At 33.6% G+C, this 18,137-nt stretch overlaps 1 protein-coding gene and 1 long non-coding RNA gene across 2 annotated transcripts in view; both read right to left on the bottom strand.

The window, feature by feature from the left end:
* Positions 1-268: 268 nt before the first annotated feature.
* The window catches only part of LOC105333143 (transmembrane GTPase fzo-like), a 78,058-nt gene continuing 60,189 nt past the window's right edge, over positions 269-18,137 (bottom strand). The window contains exons 8-9 of the mRNA XM_034449442.2: positions 5,519-5,660; positions 269-5,197 (exon numbers count right to left, since the gene is read on the bottom strand). Coding sequence (XP_034305333.2) covers positions 4,400-5,197; positions 5,519-5,660 — 940 coding nt within the window. The 3' untranslated portion in view covers positions 269-4,399. The remainder of the gene's footprint in view (positions 5,198-5,518; positions 5,661-18,137) is intronic.
* On the bottom strand, positions 7,179-14,064 carry LOC117682931 (uncharacterized). The gene is made up of 3 exons (XR_004597146.2): positions 13,431-14,064; positions 12,760-12,948; positions 7,179-8,755 (listed from the first exon to the last, which is right to left on the bottom strand). It is a non-coding gene; the product is annotated as an uncharacterized lncRNA (long non-coding RNA).

Raw genomic sequence — 18,137 nt, 5'->3', positions numbered from 1 at the left:
ATAATCCTTTCTCTATTTAATCTTTATTATCAAGTCTACCGAATGAAATGCGGAGACTTATTGTTTTTGTACGGTTCTTAATGCATGTATTATTATTCTTCGTCTTCTTTCCTGTTCAGAACTTGTTTCTCAGAGAAGAATGAACAGAATTGTACAAAACTCTAGGGTATGATAGGCCTGCATATCTAGTTGTGCACCCTGGTTTGACTTTTCTCATTTTGGGTTAGACAACCAGTTTTCGGGGGGGGGGGGGGGGGGGGGGGCAAAAGGGTGTGGGTTTGGTCTAACATTGAACCTTGTAGGAGGAATCATAGACTATTGCAAATGATAACTTGAACGGACAAAGATAATGAAATAGGGTTTTCATAATCATATATTGACTGTTACTGGCAATATATATGGTTTATTAGATCTGACCTCTTGGGTCATCCCCACCCACAGTAATTTGAAATTACCATATATCTCAGAAACTGTTATAATCATGGCCCCTAAACCATATATATTTATGCTTCTGATGTCAAGGGGCATCAAATATTATGTAGGTCATGGGCCGTGTGGGTGGTCCTGACACCCTCAAACAGCAAGTCCCTTAATATCTTCAAAACAGTTGAGATCCCCACTCTTAAACCATATATATTCTTGTTCCATGTGTCAATGGGCATCAAACGGTGTGTGGGTCATGGGCCCGGGGGTGGTCGTGAATCGCCCCCCTCCTCGAACAGGAAATGCTCGAATTTATCGAAAACGGTTGAGATCCCCACCCCTTATCAGGGTTGTCTCTAAAATTTGAAGTAGAAGGGAGAAATAAAAATGTAGAAGGGGGATCTGGGGATCTTGCTTATAGCTACATTGTGTTGAAATCCAATAATAAATGGGTAAATCAGGCATTATAGGTGGGGGAATTCCCCGAATCCCGGATCTTAGAGACATCCCTGCCTTAACTATATATATTATTGATCCTTAAATGGCATCAAAAGGTATGTAGGTAATGGGCCTCGGGGTTGAATTTAATTTTTCAAAACCGTAATGCACATCTATTGAACAGTTCCTATCATATCCCAAAATATGTGTATATCCATTAAATCATAAAAGGAGTTCTAGGATCTGTTTTTTTTAAGTGATAAACGTCAACTTTCTGATACTTTTTGACTCCTGGGATGAAATTTAATTTTTTTTTAAACATTACTGCACATCTATAGAACAGTCCATATCCCAAGATATGATGTGTCTATCCATTAAATCATAAGAGGTGTTCTAGGATCAATGTTTTTTCTTAGTGATAAACGTCAATTTTCTGCTACTATTTAACTCCCTGGATGAAATTTAAATTTTTAAAACCTTCTTGCACATCTATAGGACAGCCCCAATTATATCCCAAGAGATGATGTAGCTACTCCAAAAATTGTAAGAGGAGTTCTGGGAACCATACTTTAAAAAAAAGTCATATTTTGTTGCCCACTGATCTCCTTAATAAAAAAAAAAATTCTGGAACCTTATCACACTTCAATATGGCACCCCCAATCATATTCTAGAAGATCATTTGGCTACTGCCAAAAAAGTGACGTTTTTGAAACCAGTTTTGTTGAAAAAAAAAACAAAAACGTCATTTTTCAGCCATTAAATGACCCCAGGACAAAATTGAAAATTCCGAAACCTTATTGCGCATCTATAGGATACCCTAAAACATATTCCAAAAGATGATTTGTCTACTGTTGAAAATGTAGGAGGAGTTCGAGGAAGAAGGTTTTCTGTGAAAAAAGAAGTCATTTTTTACCAAATATTTGACCCCCAGGACTACCAGTGAATTTTTGAAACCTTTTTACAAATAACATGATACCCCAAATCAAACTCCAAGAGTTCAGTTTGCTGGTTTATAAGATGTAAGAGCAGTTTGAGAAAGTAAAAGGTGACAGACGGACGGACGGACGGAACAGGGTAACAACAATATACCCGAACTTTCTTTAGAAAGTGCGGGTATAAATAACAAATCACTGTTGCCGTTACAACATAATGAATATGAAACAATACAATAATATTGTATATCATGAAACACATGTACTTATGATACATTAGCATTATGCAGTCTTCCATTTATTTGGGAAATTTGCTTTAAAACTGCTTAAAAAGACCCTATTAATCTTCATTACATTGAATAATTTATGGCCAAACTTATCATATGAAAATCATCAAACATATTTGATTGGTTTTCTTAAATTTATATAAAAAAAGTACTTTTAAATATCTATAAAAGACCAAAGGCTAAATTATTTGATATTCATTTCATCAGCAGGTGAGAATATTACATTGCAACATGTAAACGATTCATAAAATGGGAATTCCATATATTACACCATTTGGCATATGCCTAGGAAAGGGCGTAGTTCAAGATGCCAAGAATATTTACTTCCTAAATAATCTCTCTCTCTCTCTCTCTCTCTCTCTCTCTCTCTCTCTCTCTCTCTCTCTCTCTCTCTCTCTCTCTCTCTCTCTCTCTATATATATATATATATATACCAGGAAATAACTCACTAAAAATATAAGAACAAACACTGTAAAATTGTAAACACACGACGGACGACGAACGAAGTACGACGGAGGGCGAGGGACAAAGACCAAATGAAAAATGTATTTGGATAAAATAGTGGAGTGAAGGGATATTCTCTACAAGTGATTTGTTGCAATTTACATTGTATAAAATTCTCAAGATGGTTTTTTTTCTTGGCAGACAGTTAAGCATTTAAAGCTATTTTTTGGACTGTCGTCGGTCCTATTCCACACCGTGTTATAGGACCGACGACACCAAAAAAAGGCAAAAAGCATTCCGAAAATTCTTATATTTTTATTTAAGTGATGTCTATTTGTATCAAATATATATACGCTCTTAATCAGGGATATGAAACATACATGGAAAAGCCATATTCACATGTTAGTAAGTTCGCTTCCGCAACTTTAAATATTAGTTACTGTACCAGAAACTTGAGAGAGAAAAAAATCTTCTTTAATACATGTAACGACTAGATATGATTTAATAGTAATTTTAATAATTACATATCATATTGGTTATGTAAACCGCGTGATGACATTTATATTTGTGCTTACGGCGCATGAATTGGCTAGGTGCATTTAAAAGAAATTAAACGTCGCAAAGAACTATATATGATAAGAGTTAAATTTGGCCCCCATAATTCGCCATTTTTTAAAGTGTTTCGGGTACAATAAAATGTTAACTAATTTTTTAAAAGAGTTGATATAAAATATATTTTTCATCTATTTATTTGATTTATTTGCACTCACTGGCAGTATATGACGTCAGAAGTGACGCCATTTCTATAATTCAATCAAAATCAGCCAAAAATTGACATTTTTCTTATCTATTTACGAATGGGAAATATAGAGCGCATGCTTGAACAAGAAATTTTTTTTTGTCACTTATTAGTCTTGGCTAGATAAATCTCGGATTAAAATATTTTATTTGTTCAAGAATGCGCTCTATGTTTTCGGAAGGAAAAACTTCTTGAAAACAAGCTGTTTTACGCTAAAAATGCAAAAATGGCGGGAAAAGGTTGTCTTTACAATGTCATATATCTAAATTGTGGGCACTTGAACCAAAATGAATATTATGTAAACACATCACATACATATATGTACTAAGAAAACAAAGAATGATAGTAAAATGATGATGTTCATTTTAGGGGGCCATTTTAGGCCCTTATCATATAAAGTCCTTTCCAGTGCAAACATAAGGGGGCATATACATTGTTCACTGAATGTAAATATTTATTGTTGAAGAACTTTGATAAGGTTTATCACAATTAATATGCTTTTTAAACCCAAAAATCAAAACACTCGTCTGAGACATCATAAATTCAAATTCAACTACATATATATTTAAGTGCGTTGTAATTCAAAACCATGGAAATATATGACTCAAATATAGTTACGTAGATAGAACCTGTCGTAAAATGGTAGTGTGATATTTTAACAGTCATAGTTCTCATTAAACACAGTAAAGGGTTTTAGTTCTACACCGATATTATCTCAGTGAAAAGTCATATCGAGTTATATTTTTAGCACATACTTTTGGTGTATACTGTAAAGTAAAGTGAATCACACAACTACAGCACATTTAACTCCAAAACCGGCTTAAAATCAACCGTATATAATAACATAAAATCATTTTTTCTATTTCAGATGTGGATTCATAATTTTTTTCCCAGGGAGGGGGCGGGGGTGTCGGGATTCCCTGCCCTCCTCCCTAGATCCGCGCGTGATAATATATACACCTCAAAGAAGGTTGGGCAACTTCGAAAAAACGAATCAATGGTTGTGACTAAATAATTTCGTTACTAAATTGATCATGGAAAATAAAGCTAACAGGCGTTTTTTTACAATGGAATGCCTACATTTGGAATTCATTCAGCGCGGCTTGTATTTTTGATGCGGAAATTTTCATAGCATCAACTTTTTTTTTTAGTTCCTCGAGCGTTTCCATGTCCATCAAAATTTTCTCACGGGTTTGCAAGAGAGTTTTTATCATATTTTCCAAAAACTTTATCCGAGAAGGAAGCAAATCCTTTGTAACGTTCTCTACTAGATCATTAAGGGGATCGCCACAGTTTTTTTTCAGATGTTTCCGGATCTCTCCACGAATCTTGTCCTTGTGCTTATCATACACCTCATCAATGATTCTCCTTTTCCTGTCATCTCTACTCATAATTAGCAACGTTGGAATTAATACTGGACTTACCATAATACCAAGGGCCACGAGTGCGACCATCACAAGTACAGAAAGAGCTACCACTGGTATTTTAATCTGCAATGGGAGATCATCTTGATCTGAGGGCCCCTCTCTTCTGTACTCACCAAAGCTCTCAGTTTTAACCACATTGGTCCACTGATTTTCCATGGCTGAAAGATCTGTTGAAACCTCTCTGTAAAAACTGATGATTTCATTCTTCACGTCTTCAAATTTTTGTAAAACTTGCTCAGATTGCAAGCGGTTGTTAACATACTCAGTGATTCGAATGTTAATTTCATTAGCAAACCGTGTTGGATGCCATTTCACTTCTATCATGGGAGTAACATCACTCGGGTTCAAAATGATTTTTTTTTCCGAATCCTTTGACATTTTTTCGTAGCAGTCTGTTGCTATATCTTCTATTATTAGTGCAGTCTTTTCCAATACCGATTTTCTGATCTACAGTTAAAGATTTCACATCCATAAGTCACGGTGATTTGTTTTTATAACTTTTGTTTAGGAAAATACCTTTAATTTTACATCAACTTATGACATTCAGAATTACCACAAATTACATGATGAATTTGACTTGGATGCATCTGTCTGAAAGTCTTGTTTCAAATGCGTAGATATTCCTATATGCACGTTATTTTTTTTTTTATTGATGAAGCATATTTTTCACAATTCTTGGAAATATAAAAAAAAATAATTGAATTTTAGTTCAATCGACATCATTTTCAATATAATAAGAATCATAGGAGAGTTAAGAATAGACGATACCTTTTCACATTTAAGTTTTAAATCCTGTATGCTTCGAAGATGCAATTCCGTCAACCTGTTCTGAGTGTCTGCGCTCATTTGTTTCAAATGTAGTCTAGCGTGTAGCCCTTTAGATACGTTTTCTAACAAGTCAAGCAAGTATCTACCGAACAGAAATAACAACGGAATCATCATTTTTCTTAATTTGAAATACACGTATACGTCTTCTAGACGAATGGGTGATGTTTTAATTTCAATGTTTATTTTAAATAGCTGCCATTAAAAATGAAAATAATAAAATATAATATAGAAATCAATTGATTTCTGCGAAAACAAACTCGTTATTTTTAAAAACTCCGCCATTAACCCCGACGTATAATTAAAGAAAGAACAGCTGAAGAACCTAAATGAAGACACAAGCACATATGCCTAGTAAATACAGTGCTGCTATCCTGAAAGTTGACAAGGATAGGATAGGATAGGATGCAGGATGCACGATACAGGATAGAAATATAAAAGTTAAGTTCTATCCTATCCTATCCTATCCTATCCTGCATCCTGTAGCCAATCAGATTCGAGTATAAATTTCAGAGTTATTTTGCAAAACGAAATATGGCTTAACAATGTATTTTCAATGTCAATTTAATACGTTTTACAAATTAAACCATTTAAGAATAATTAGTATAATATAATAATTACGCGGGGCATAAAATTGATGCGTCCTAAAATGTCGACGCTACATCTTTGTCAATTCGTACGCAAGTACGGAGTTACTGCGAGAATTCAATGCAACATTTGACAACGTCAGAAATAGATTTCTGTATTTACTTCATTTAAAGTCTGCAAAGCAATAAAAGCTTGAATTTATAAACGACCAATTTGGCATTTTAAAAGATAAACAAGAAACAGACATTGCTTCACGTTTCATATAATTTCTTCGATGCCCAATAACAGGGACGCCTATTTCTGTCCGATATTAACCTGAACACATCAAATTAATAAATGTTAGCTAGCTATAAATGCTTAAGAATTTATACTTTAAAAATAACTCCGAGTGGTTTAACTATAAACGATATAAACTTCCTAAAGGAATTATTTATTTCCAGATCGTGTTTACATTTATCGCCGAACGAATCGCTCGAATAATGATAATTATGCTCAGTTATATGTGATAACAAAATAATTTGATAAAAATATGTGACTAAACAGTTCCTCAATAAGTACATCGAAGTTATTTATCTGTTTTTTATGCATAAATACAATAAAATAAAAAATCGAATCACTTACCTGTTTGTTTACGTTATTGCGTCCATCCCGCGTACGATTTAATTTTACCGTAGCACAGGTAAGTAAGTTATCCCGCTCAAAGAATATTCGGTTTTAAGATTTAATTATTCATTTTGAGTACTACATTATTTGATAAAATCATTTAATTCTTAAATTTCGTTTCATTTAACTTGCATTCCTATATTTTGAAGGTATGGGATAGGATAGGATAGGATATAGCTTATTTGCAGGAAAGGATGTAGGATACAGGATATAGGATAGGATAGGATAGAACTGTTTCTATTAAGAAAGAGGATTTTCTATTCGTGTCCTCTTTTTTTCAGCGCAAAATGAAAAATGAACGCAATGCAATAACAGAAATGAACATAAATTTTATTCATTTTTGTTGTTGAACACAACATAAATTGGTGAACCCACCATCTTTTTCACTCAAAAGCACATTTTACAGTACCTTTAACCTTCATATTCCACAATAACAGTCAAAATATTGGTGACTCCACCAACTTATTTCATCGAATATCTCACTTACAAACAAACTTGGTGGGTCCACCAATGATGAAATATTGGCGGTTCTATTTTTTTAAACAGCATCAAATATCTCATTCACACAGTGCCCTGGTGGTTCCACCAAAATTCAATTGTGAATTTGTCCGCATACAGTTTTGTATATCACTCAAAGATTTGGTGAACCCACCAACAAAGCAATGAGAGCAACACATGTTATCAAACATTTCAGTTTTAAAGAAACCTTAATTGGTGATTCCACCTAAATACAAACTTTCATTATCCAAATATTTGGTGGATCCACCAAAATGAATTAAACAAACAAATATAGAGTACAAAATTGGTGCATTCACCAAAAGTTTCTAAACATTCATCGATGGCACTCAATAAACAAAAACACCGCAACACATGTCAGTTTATATACAAAACAAGAAAGTTGGTGAAGCCACCAAAAAGATTGACAAAATTCAAAATACCCCTACTTGGTGGATCCACCACATATCAAGTTATACGAATTATTAAAAAACAGATTACAAAGTTGGTGGATTCACCAAAGAAACCCCCTGCCGGTAACAGTTAGTTTATTGCTGCTATTGAATACATAATTGGTGGGCCCACCAATATGAATGCTATGTTCAGTTTACATAAAAGATCAGAAAGTTGGTGAATCCACCAGAAAGATCAACATATCATCATAACTCATAATTGCCTTTTGCCATCAAAAAAAGAGAAAGACGTGTAGAAAGAAATTTCAAAGAATATTGAAATATCATGAAGTATTTTTGAATTACAGAAGTGAAACATTTTATTACTTGCTTTAAACAAAGGGTTTACTTGTAACTTTTTCATCATCCATGATCACGTTTTGTATTGTGTCTGCACGTATTTTCTCTTTTTCATGAAGAGTTGACTATTTAGAAAACATTTGACATATTTCCTTCCTGTGCGAAAAAAATGTCTCTATCTATTCACAGCATTGTTTCTTACTGTTCTTATATAGCTTAGTTTTTTCACAGATGATTTGTAGTAATCAATATGACAACTTATTGACCATATCAAATCAGTCAAGTGGATTAAACTTCTTTCTTCAAAAATGCCGTTAAAGGTAATGGGAAAAGTTTTGGTATTCCTCTTATGCTACGAATTTTGCGGCACTTAAACCATGTTTGTTTACCTCCTTTGGGTTTCTTGTTACATGTAGGAGAGTCATCCATCCTTATGTAGAACGTTTTCCTTATCTAATCGTTGTTTGTAATTCTGTAGTGAAGTGGACGAGGAAATTTTCTTAATTCACACATACTTTTTTGCATCAGGGTGTTAATGTCATAATTAAATTAATAATCATGTTGACGTTAAGAAGTAGCTCAATGGGATCATCGAACGTTTCGGCATCATTTACTCCTCAGTTTTTTAGCCTCGTTGCTGGATCATGCATTGACATCCTCATGTGCATAAGAAAATATGGACCTGAAAATACATAATTTTTTTTTCAATCTTTTTAATTAGATCTTCGATAAAGGCAACAAATCTATGTTTCATATATCAAAAGTGATAATGCATTTCTATCCTTACTAATGAATACATTTGGCCAATAAAATAATGAAGTAACTGCTTACACCTTCGGTATTTTAAGTCGTGTTAGAAAATGTCCTTCAGCTATAATTTCATTTTTGCTTGATCAATACATGTAATTATTGTAAAATTAATTAAAGAAAACCTACTATCATTTTTGCAATAGTATAAATGGAAGTGAGTTAGTGGTTATGCTTTGGCGTATCCATGTCAGTAGTAGTTACATGTACCATAAAAAATATATACTTGAAATAAAATAATATTGAATTATTTAGCGAGAACTTTTTACGTGGATTAACTAACAAAAAATCATAGAAGATAGTGTAGGGCGGGTTCATCAAGTTTCGGGCATATACATTGGATCGGACAACTTAGGTTCAAAATCTATCCCTAGGGGCCCGTTTCACAAAAGCATGATTTTAACTAAGTTACATGTATATTTTGTGAAAAAAAATTCTTAAGTCTGTTACTTATCCGTTTCACTATTCAAGTCTTGTCTTAGGAAATTCCTAAGCTATATCTTCACTTTAAGACAAGTAAATCGATGTCTTATCAAACTTAACATGACGACTGTTTATGTTCTTCTGAAATGAATTATACGCAAATCAAAGCACATTAAAGTGGAACAAAAATAACAAGTTACACGCATCATCAAAACCTTTTTCACTTTACTAGTACTTCTAAACTAAAACTTTAGAAGTAAAAATATACATTATATATATCGTCTATTAATTTCTCTGGTTTAGATTTCATATAGTTTTCATATAGATTTTTTTCCATGCAAATTGAAAATTTGATACAAAATATCAGTACATGTATATGTTTTTAGACATTACACTATTTACACTCAATGTACGCATTTTTTTTCTAGGTGAATAAGGGAATGCATTTTTATATTCACTTATAAAGTTTACAATCGTGTCATATTGAAAAGAATTTATAAATGATCGGTACTTATTTAGAATTAACAATTTGATATGAAAGTGATTTACAATTTATCTTAATTAAGATAATTCACTTGTGCTACGCTAAGAAAGTTTTGTGAAACAGCTATTATAAACCTCAGTAAATTCCTAAGTTATAAATTAGGCATACCTAAGTTCTATCTAATGAATCATCTTTGGAAATCTTTGTGAAACGGGCACCAGGAGTGTGGGGGATTTTTTCTTCTTCTCGAAAACAGTCTTTTATCTGATACATTCAATTTGGGATGGTGATAAAACTCAATACTGACATTTAATCTAAAGAACAAAATCTAGAAGAGATACGTCCCACTAATCATCCCCTTTCCCTTCTGTAATCAATGTCCTAATGCATGTACAGCTGTATTTATGCGATTATGGGTTCATATTCAATACAATAGATATCGCAAAAACGGTAATATTTCCAGCTGCATCATTAAACTGCATATTGAACAGTGGAAAGCCGGAAAAGTTTGTATTTTTTCCCGTCAGATGCAACAAAAAAAATCTAAGCAACATACATGTACATCAACTGAATACAATTATATATGATCAATTTCAGTTTAAGTTTTTAAGCATTGTCAACTCCTCAGAATATCACACTAGTTGCTACAATGTACTTCATTTCATTTTTAAACCATAAGTCAAGGAAAAGAAATAAGGAAAGATTCGGACACAGTATAACGTACAAAAAAATCTTGATGAACACACAACACATCTAGTATATCAAATACGTATCATTTGTTAAACAGGATTTTATTTTACTACTTCCATCCCATAATTTACATGTTAACTGCCTGTGAATTCATTTTACTATTTATAAAAGAAGTTGTTGTTAATTGAATAAGTAAGATATTTTGGGTAAATCAATAAAATCTGAATTTCAATTCAGCTGCGGTCAATTTGGATACAGATGACTTTAATAATCAGAATACATAGAGACTGTCCAGAATATTTTTTTCCTAAACTAACGCAAATCAGCAGAAACCTAATTAATATAGTTCAAACAGATTCTTTATCAGTTGTTATCAATTTTTCGATGAAAATCAAATCTTGAATAGGACACAATTTTATAATGTAAAAACTTTTACAAACAGCTGATGCATTAATTAAAATTTAGCGTTTAACTTTATACATCAAAATGTCGCAAAGTTTGATTCATAAAAAGCAATTTGAAATGAAATTTCATTGTTTTGTGTACACGTCATATTTATTTGCTGTTATAAAAAAAACTAAGCTGGGGAAACAACGTTTTTATTTACATGAGGCCACACGACCTAAACGATCATATGAATAACTTTAGCCATGCTGTTAAATTGGAGATTTTTTCGAAGCTATATTTATACCTTATATCCCAACCGTCTTCGTATGTCACAAAATTTGCAAAAAACGTGAAAACTTTGTAACTTCTTGTATTATCGTCAGCCATTTTCTACGATTTAAAAAAACTAGGCAGTAGCATTCAAATTTGAATATAATTGTTGCGAAAAAGCGACTATTTGATTATCGCAAAAATGACCAGATATACATTATTGTCATGATTATCCCCCAGCACAAATTTCAACAATTAACAATCGTTATGAAGTTCAAGTTGGCGTCTGCATAAATAATATTATTTCTTTTCTAGTCCAGCTAATCTTAATTATTTCAATTTAAGTTTGTGACTTAAGTTAATATTAAGAAGTATCTAAATCAATGTTCAACTTGAATTTAGATGAAATAATGAGATAATGCGCAGTGTGTATCTCGGCTGATCTGGGCAAGGCACTTAAAATAACATGAATAAGAATAAGATAAAAGTCCGATATTTGTTTGGATGACAAAAATTAACTTCTCATTTCGACAGATTATTAATTTAGTTAATAGACCAGTAGTTATTTTAGGGATTTTTTACTTACTTACTATAAGGACATTGTAAACTACAAGTTCTAAAATATTTCTTTTATTGCAACTTTCATATAATTGGACATATGTTTTTTCATTTATTTGATTTTCAACAGGGATTTGCCCTGTATATTTGGTATTTTTACAGACAAAAAAAAGAATATCGCTGCTCACAAAACTTGATCTGTATGATGCATACAAAATCAGTACTCTGTTTTGCATCAGAGCTCTGGGAGATTGTAAATTCATGTTGTTCAATTCTAAATTTCATTAATACTTCAAGTGACCTTGAATTACTTAACATGTGATCATTATCTGTCATACATTATTGTAGAATATGGGATCCTCAGTGACGTTGAGTTTTATACATAAATGCAGTTTTTTGTATATAAACTTTACATAAATAACATTTTTCTGTATGGCAATACTATTTAAATGATAGAGAACAGAGGTCATACGTAAATAGAAAAAGCTATGTTCACTCAATCCATACAACGGTTTTGCCTTTATCCAAACTTCATGTTGTACATGTTTATATAAACAAGACACTTAATTTGTGGGGGACGGGGGGGAGGGCATTTTAAAGTTTGATTCGAGATCCATGTTTTATGAATCAAAATATGAAAAACAAATTTTGCAAATAATATTTGCAATTCATTTCTTTCATAAATATAGACAAAGCAATCTACCGTAAAAGACACCAACATCAAAACATGTGTTGTAATCTTAGAGGCAAATATATCATTATAAATACCGGTATGCATCACATTAAACTAAATGTGTGCTCTTTTCGAATTTGCGAAAATGTTCTGAATTTTCATGTAGCCTGTACTAAACGGTTTTTTAGTTTATGAAAATCAAACCGTTCTACATGTACTTGTGTTTCTTTGACAGACCTTTGAAGACTACGACGAATTTATCTAGCTCGAAGTTCGGTAGCTTCATGTCCCAATATTGATGAAATATTGTGATTTTTTTAAAGGAAGACTATAAACATAATCATTACTATATAAAAGGATATATTTTATAAACGTTTAGTGTATGACAACCTACCCTCCGGTAATGCTTTTGAATGGATCCTTTCAGCCAGTAGATTCATTAACAGGCGCTTGATTAAGATTGTGACATCTGATTCAAACGTAGGATTATGATCTCAGCAACTTCCGAGTCTGAGCGTGTAGCCTTTTACGTGGTGTTCGAGAAAATCACGGCACATAACAGAGGAGGCTTTGTAAGAGTCTTCTAAACGGAAAAAAGGAACATTATAATAATTTGGCAGTGATGTTGATCCATCTCATAACATGGTCAATGGAGACGTATTTGACAAATCGCCGAGAGAAATGCCGAGATTACCACCAATGTTATTGAGATATTTTTCCTAAAAATGCACTGCATGAAATTGAAATTCCAAATTTAACTATAGAGTTATTTGCCAACAGGCATGATAGGTTTTCGAAGCCTTCCGATGTTCTGACACAATCGGATTGTTCTCGGCATGACCCGCTTTCCAAAAGAAAAACGTCAAAAGTAATCTTCACAATCGTCTGTTCCTTGACCCATATTTTCAGCGTCCACATCGTTAGTATAAATGGAATTCTTTAGATTATGTTCTTATTGGTTCGAAAAAAAGGAAATTATGCGTGACGTAAAATTTGTACTCAAAGTAGTCTATATTTTTTTTATTTTTCTCTTTATATTTTAACTTCAAAAATTAAAAAACGTACCTTTGACTTATGATTTTTCTCCTCTTCATCCATGGTTTACATGCAGTAATCAAATACGTTGTTTGCATCCTCGAAATGCAAAGCTTGTAAACATCTGACACAATTCTATAGCGCAGACCGACCTGTTTATTCTAATACAAAAACGACACAGCATGGCTCCACGGCAACCGTTCTACACTAATTAGGCCGCACCTTAGACCACTCAGTCTAGATTTATTTCCCAATGAACAACAGACGTGTCTTCTTTCGATATGTAACAGGCTTTACGATCTATCAAAGTCTCTCTCTCTCTCTCTCTCTCTCTCTCTCTCTCATTTTATTCATGTGTTTTGGTAAACGGAAGAGATGTTACTTTATGTCACACACTTTTATATCACAGAGAGAGAGAGAGAGAGAGAGAGAGAGAGAGAGACGGACAGGTACATTTACATGTAGGCAAACAAACGGACAAATAGACACTGTTTGTTATTTGTAAGCATACAGCCATAAGATAAGTCATGACATTTGACTCTCGGGTTTGTAAAACTTTGCAACGCTAACAGGGTTGTTCACATAATATTTCTTATTAATATCAAAAACTAACTCACAATGTTATACGAGGATTGTCCCAAAATTGCGTAGATAAGTAGCGTTATTCACTCAATAATGAAAAAAAAAAAATGAAAAGTTAAAATCAGCATAAAGAAATGAATATCGTGACGAAAAGTACTTTTCAAATTTAATAATAAAGAAATTAAAAAGAGGATAAAACTTGTTCATGTTCATTTTTTTCACCCATAAAAAATTGTTTCATTTCGTAGTAAAATGGCGACGTCAGCGTTTGAGGCGACGAAAAAATATCAACTTTTGTAATGATCTTTTATCAGATCTTAAGGCAATATAAAAGTATATAAAATTTACATAATTGCTTAGAAATGAAATTTGTGATCAAATAGTCAACAACAAAGAAAGTTGTCATACGAGTAAGATGACATAATGTGGAAAAAAAACCTCCAGCGATGGACAGACGTTATACAATAATAATTGATGACTTATACGTATATAATTGATCTGAATTATAAGCCTAATAATTGTAAGGATGTAATCTCTCTCTCTCTCTCTCTCTCTCTCTCTCTCTCTCTCTCTCTCTCTCTCTCTCTCTCTCTCTCTCTCTCTCTAAAAACAATAAATAAGCAAAAGTACGTGCAGTATTGTTGATCCTGGCGGTGATTTAGAGGAACAACGATTCTTCTATATATGGAAGGTCTGTCGGCATACCTATGTCAGATGGTGCCGACGATGACCAGGGAATAGGCAGAGGTTTTACGAATTAAACATGGTTTACGGTTGGAAGTCTTTCATTTGTTCATAGAGTCAACACAGTCCGTGATTTTATAGAAGAAAACATTTTTATTGATTCCGGAAATATTTACTTATCTCCATCTCATTTATTTTACATACACACAATTGTGAACATATGAACAATGTAAAATCATTAATTATATGTAAGTATAAATATTTGTAAATGTATCTGATTTCCCTTAAATCAAGCTACAAAAGAGCAAAACGTAGGCTTAGAAATCTTTTTTTTTTACGTCTCAATGGTTATCGCGTGAGCGCAAACCATTTTCTACATTAACAATTGTATTTCTTAATTGAACAGCAATAATTATTGCAATCTCCTAAATTTGATGAATGATTCAAAACAAAAACAATTGCCGTATCGAAAGGATGTCAATATACTTGAATTTGAAGACGTCCCTTTTTGGCCACTCTATCTGGATTATAACGCTTTACTTACTAGACAAATATCTACCTCTTTGTTTTTTCTTTTTTTTTATCTCACCCAAAACTTACAGATTCTGATATGTCTATATAATTATCTTACGACATGTAGATGTCTCATTTGAATTCTCTCTCTCTCTCTCTCTCTCTCTCTCTCTCTCTCTCTCTCTCTCTCTCTCTCTATCTCTCTCTCTCTCTCTCACAGGGAAATCGCTTCTGTCTTCTGCTTGGTCCCCCCCCCCCCTTCGATTTTGATGAGTGCCAATTTTGTAGTGGAGAATTTCATCAGGGAAAGTGCGATTTCTCCATTTCACGGGGAAGGCCCCTGCTTTATACATGTTTATGTATCTACCCACCGAGCGCCGGGTATTGTCATTTCGTCCGAAAGGTCTGTGGATCCGTGCTGCGAGTAAGTCTTCGCTTCGAGAACCGGAGCAGACTTGCCGAACCATAGCCGCAAAGCCTCTGCGGACAGGCCATTCTTCCCCGTCTGCCGCCGTATCCGTAGCGCCGGGTCGGACAAGACGAGCATCACCACAGAGCCTATGCGGAGTCGGGCGTCAACGGGAACGTTCTGTGTTCGCTTCGGAGGCGGGCTACCGCACCCGGAGCCGGGCCCAAAACAGCACTGTCTTTGTGTTCCCGGTCCGTCCAGACTGAAGCAAACTTCCACAGAGTCAGGATTAGGGTGAGGGTTAAATTGAATTGCTAAATCTGAATAACTTTTTTTCAAGGTCAGGTTAAAAAAAATTACATTAAGTTATTCGCGTTCGCTAAATTCTATTCAATCAATTACAATTTATTGTACACGGGTTGACAACAACCAATATTTTTATCATAGTAAAACACATATACATGTATCCACACGTAGCACCTGCCGCGTGTAAGGGATGGGGTATCTGGCTTTGGTGTGAATAAATGCAACCAGGGTTTGCAATTTACCCATTTACATGAGGCCATGAAGTCAGATGAAATATATATCCAAGGATTTTTTTGTGTGGATATTTTATTTTATTACTTACCGAACATTATCATGTTTAATTATATTTCAGAGAGAGAGAGAGAGAGAGAGAGAGAGAGAGAGAGAGAGAGAGAGAGAGAGAGAGAGAGAGAGAGAGAGAGAGAATAGCTCAACTTCGTTTCTATATGAGGAAGTTCAACGATGCACAGGAAACTATTTTAACGAACGGGAAATATACTAAGCTGGTGAACAAAAATTGGGTTTTATCACTTGTCATCTTTATATTGCTTGTTGTTCCAAGGGGGTTAATTTGCTACATGTGCCTGTACATGTATATTTACATTTTACAGTGGGATTTACTTAGCTTCCATAGTCTGTACTACATTTATTATCCATTTGTCATTTTTCACATGTTACATGTACATATACATGTAGTTGTTTGTTTGAAAAATTGTTGAAACTCTTAACATCAGCCGGAATCGGTCAGTCGTCCGGATATCACCGATCTGAATCAAAATTTATCTCAGATCTATGATAAATGATGAAGCGCTAATTGGATTTTACTTGGTGAATTTACATTTGGAGGACCACCATTCGATCGAGTGTCAATCGGGTTTTAGTACAGCCGGATCGATCGAGTTGTACAGTGGTCCTAATTGGTGGTGCTGCATGTAATTTTAAATTTGTAATTTCCAAATAAATCCTTTCTACACTGGGCATTACTAGCAAATGTTAAAGAAATTCCGAACGGATTATTGGTGCAGATATGTGTACCGGGTATACAATTCACGCCCATTCCGGTCTAGCGATTTCCCTTAACTTCAACTTACATGTACATGTATCAGGACCTAGACTAGCATGCAGTTCCAACCACAATTACAGTGCATGGTAGTTTTCAGCGCCGGTGTGCTCTAGGTCGCTAAGTGTAGATGCAAATGTAATTGACGGCATTACAGCGCACGCAACTTTTCTTTTTTATGGAAAACAGGGATATTTTGGCAGAAATAATGGATCCTGTGCTTTATGTAAAAATGAAATCAAATGACACTGAGATTTCCAGCGACTTCCTGAAATCCTTTTGACATGTATGACAGATTTAAAAGCAATTGTAAAGAAGTTTCGAGAAATAATCCTGATCCTGATAATGAAAATCTTGCACTGGAATTGATTCCCAATGACCTTTTTTTTTGTAAACAGTATCCACAAACAGAACCTATTAAAAAAGTGAATGTTTCCACAGCAGCAAAGAGTACCGAGGATATGATTCACGGCAATTTACAAAAGAGAAGAACAATTTATGATTAATTATTATCAATATTATTTTTTACTTGGTCCCAAAATTCCATTTTTATATGTAAATTTAAGAAAAATCATTGATGCGACAAAAACGCCCCCCCCCTCCCCTCCCCCCCCCCCCCCGATATTAAGTCCCTGCATTAAAACTAGATGTTATCCCGCACAAGCTCGAATATTACATGTATCACTTACACTTTGATATGATGAAATGCTTAATATTTTAATTTCTTGAATATTTAGTTAATTTTGTACATATCGTGTCCAATTTTTTTAAATAACTTTCTTAGCATATTCCTTAAAATTAAAATAAAATTAACGCAATTGCAAAATGAAAAGTTATAGGAGAGGATAGGGTTGAAAATTCTAAACTCATGATTTATGTATATTGTACGTGGCCATAATTCTTTTTATGCAACTGACTGAAAAAAATATTTTTTTTTTAGATCAAACCAGTAAGTAGGTATATATTTTGTGCATTGTATCTCAAAATGTTGTGATTTAGGTCCCTTTAATTTTTATCATTCACTCAAATAAGATTTTCAGATAAAATACTGTTTTGAAAAAAAAATTAGGATATGGGGTAACCCCCTCCCCTTCATCTTCCCCGTTTTGTGCATAAATAATTTATCCATATGCATAAAGACGTATCTACACCATTTGTTTATTGTTTACAAATTATGCATAAG

The sequence above is a fragment of the Magallana gigas genome, chromosome 4 (assembly GCF_963853765.1).
Source record: "Magallana gigas chromosome 4, xbMagGiga1.1, whole genome shotgun sequence".
In the NCBI taxonomy this organism is placed as follows: domain Eukaryota; kingdom Metazoa; phylum Mollusca; class Bivalvia; order Ostreida; family Ostreidae; genus Magallana; species Magallana gigas.
This window is presented reverse-complemented; position numbering and strand designations above follow the sequence as displayed.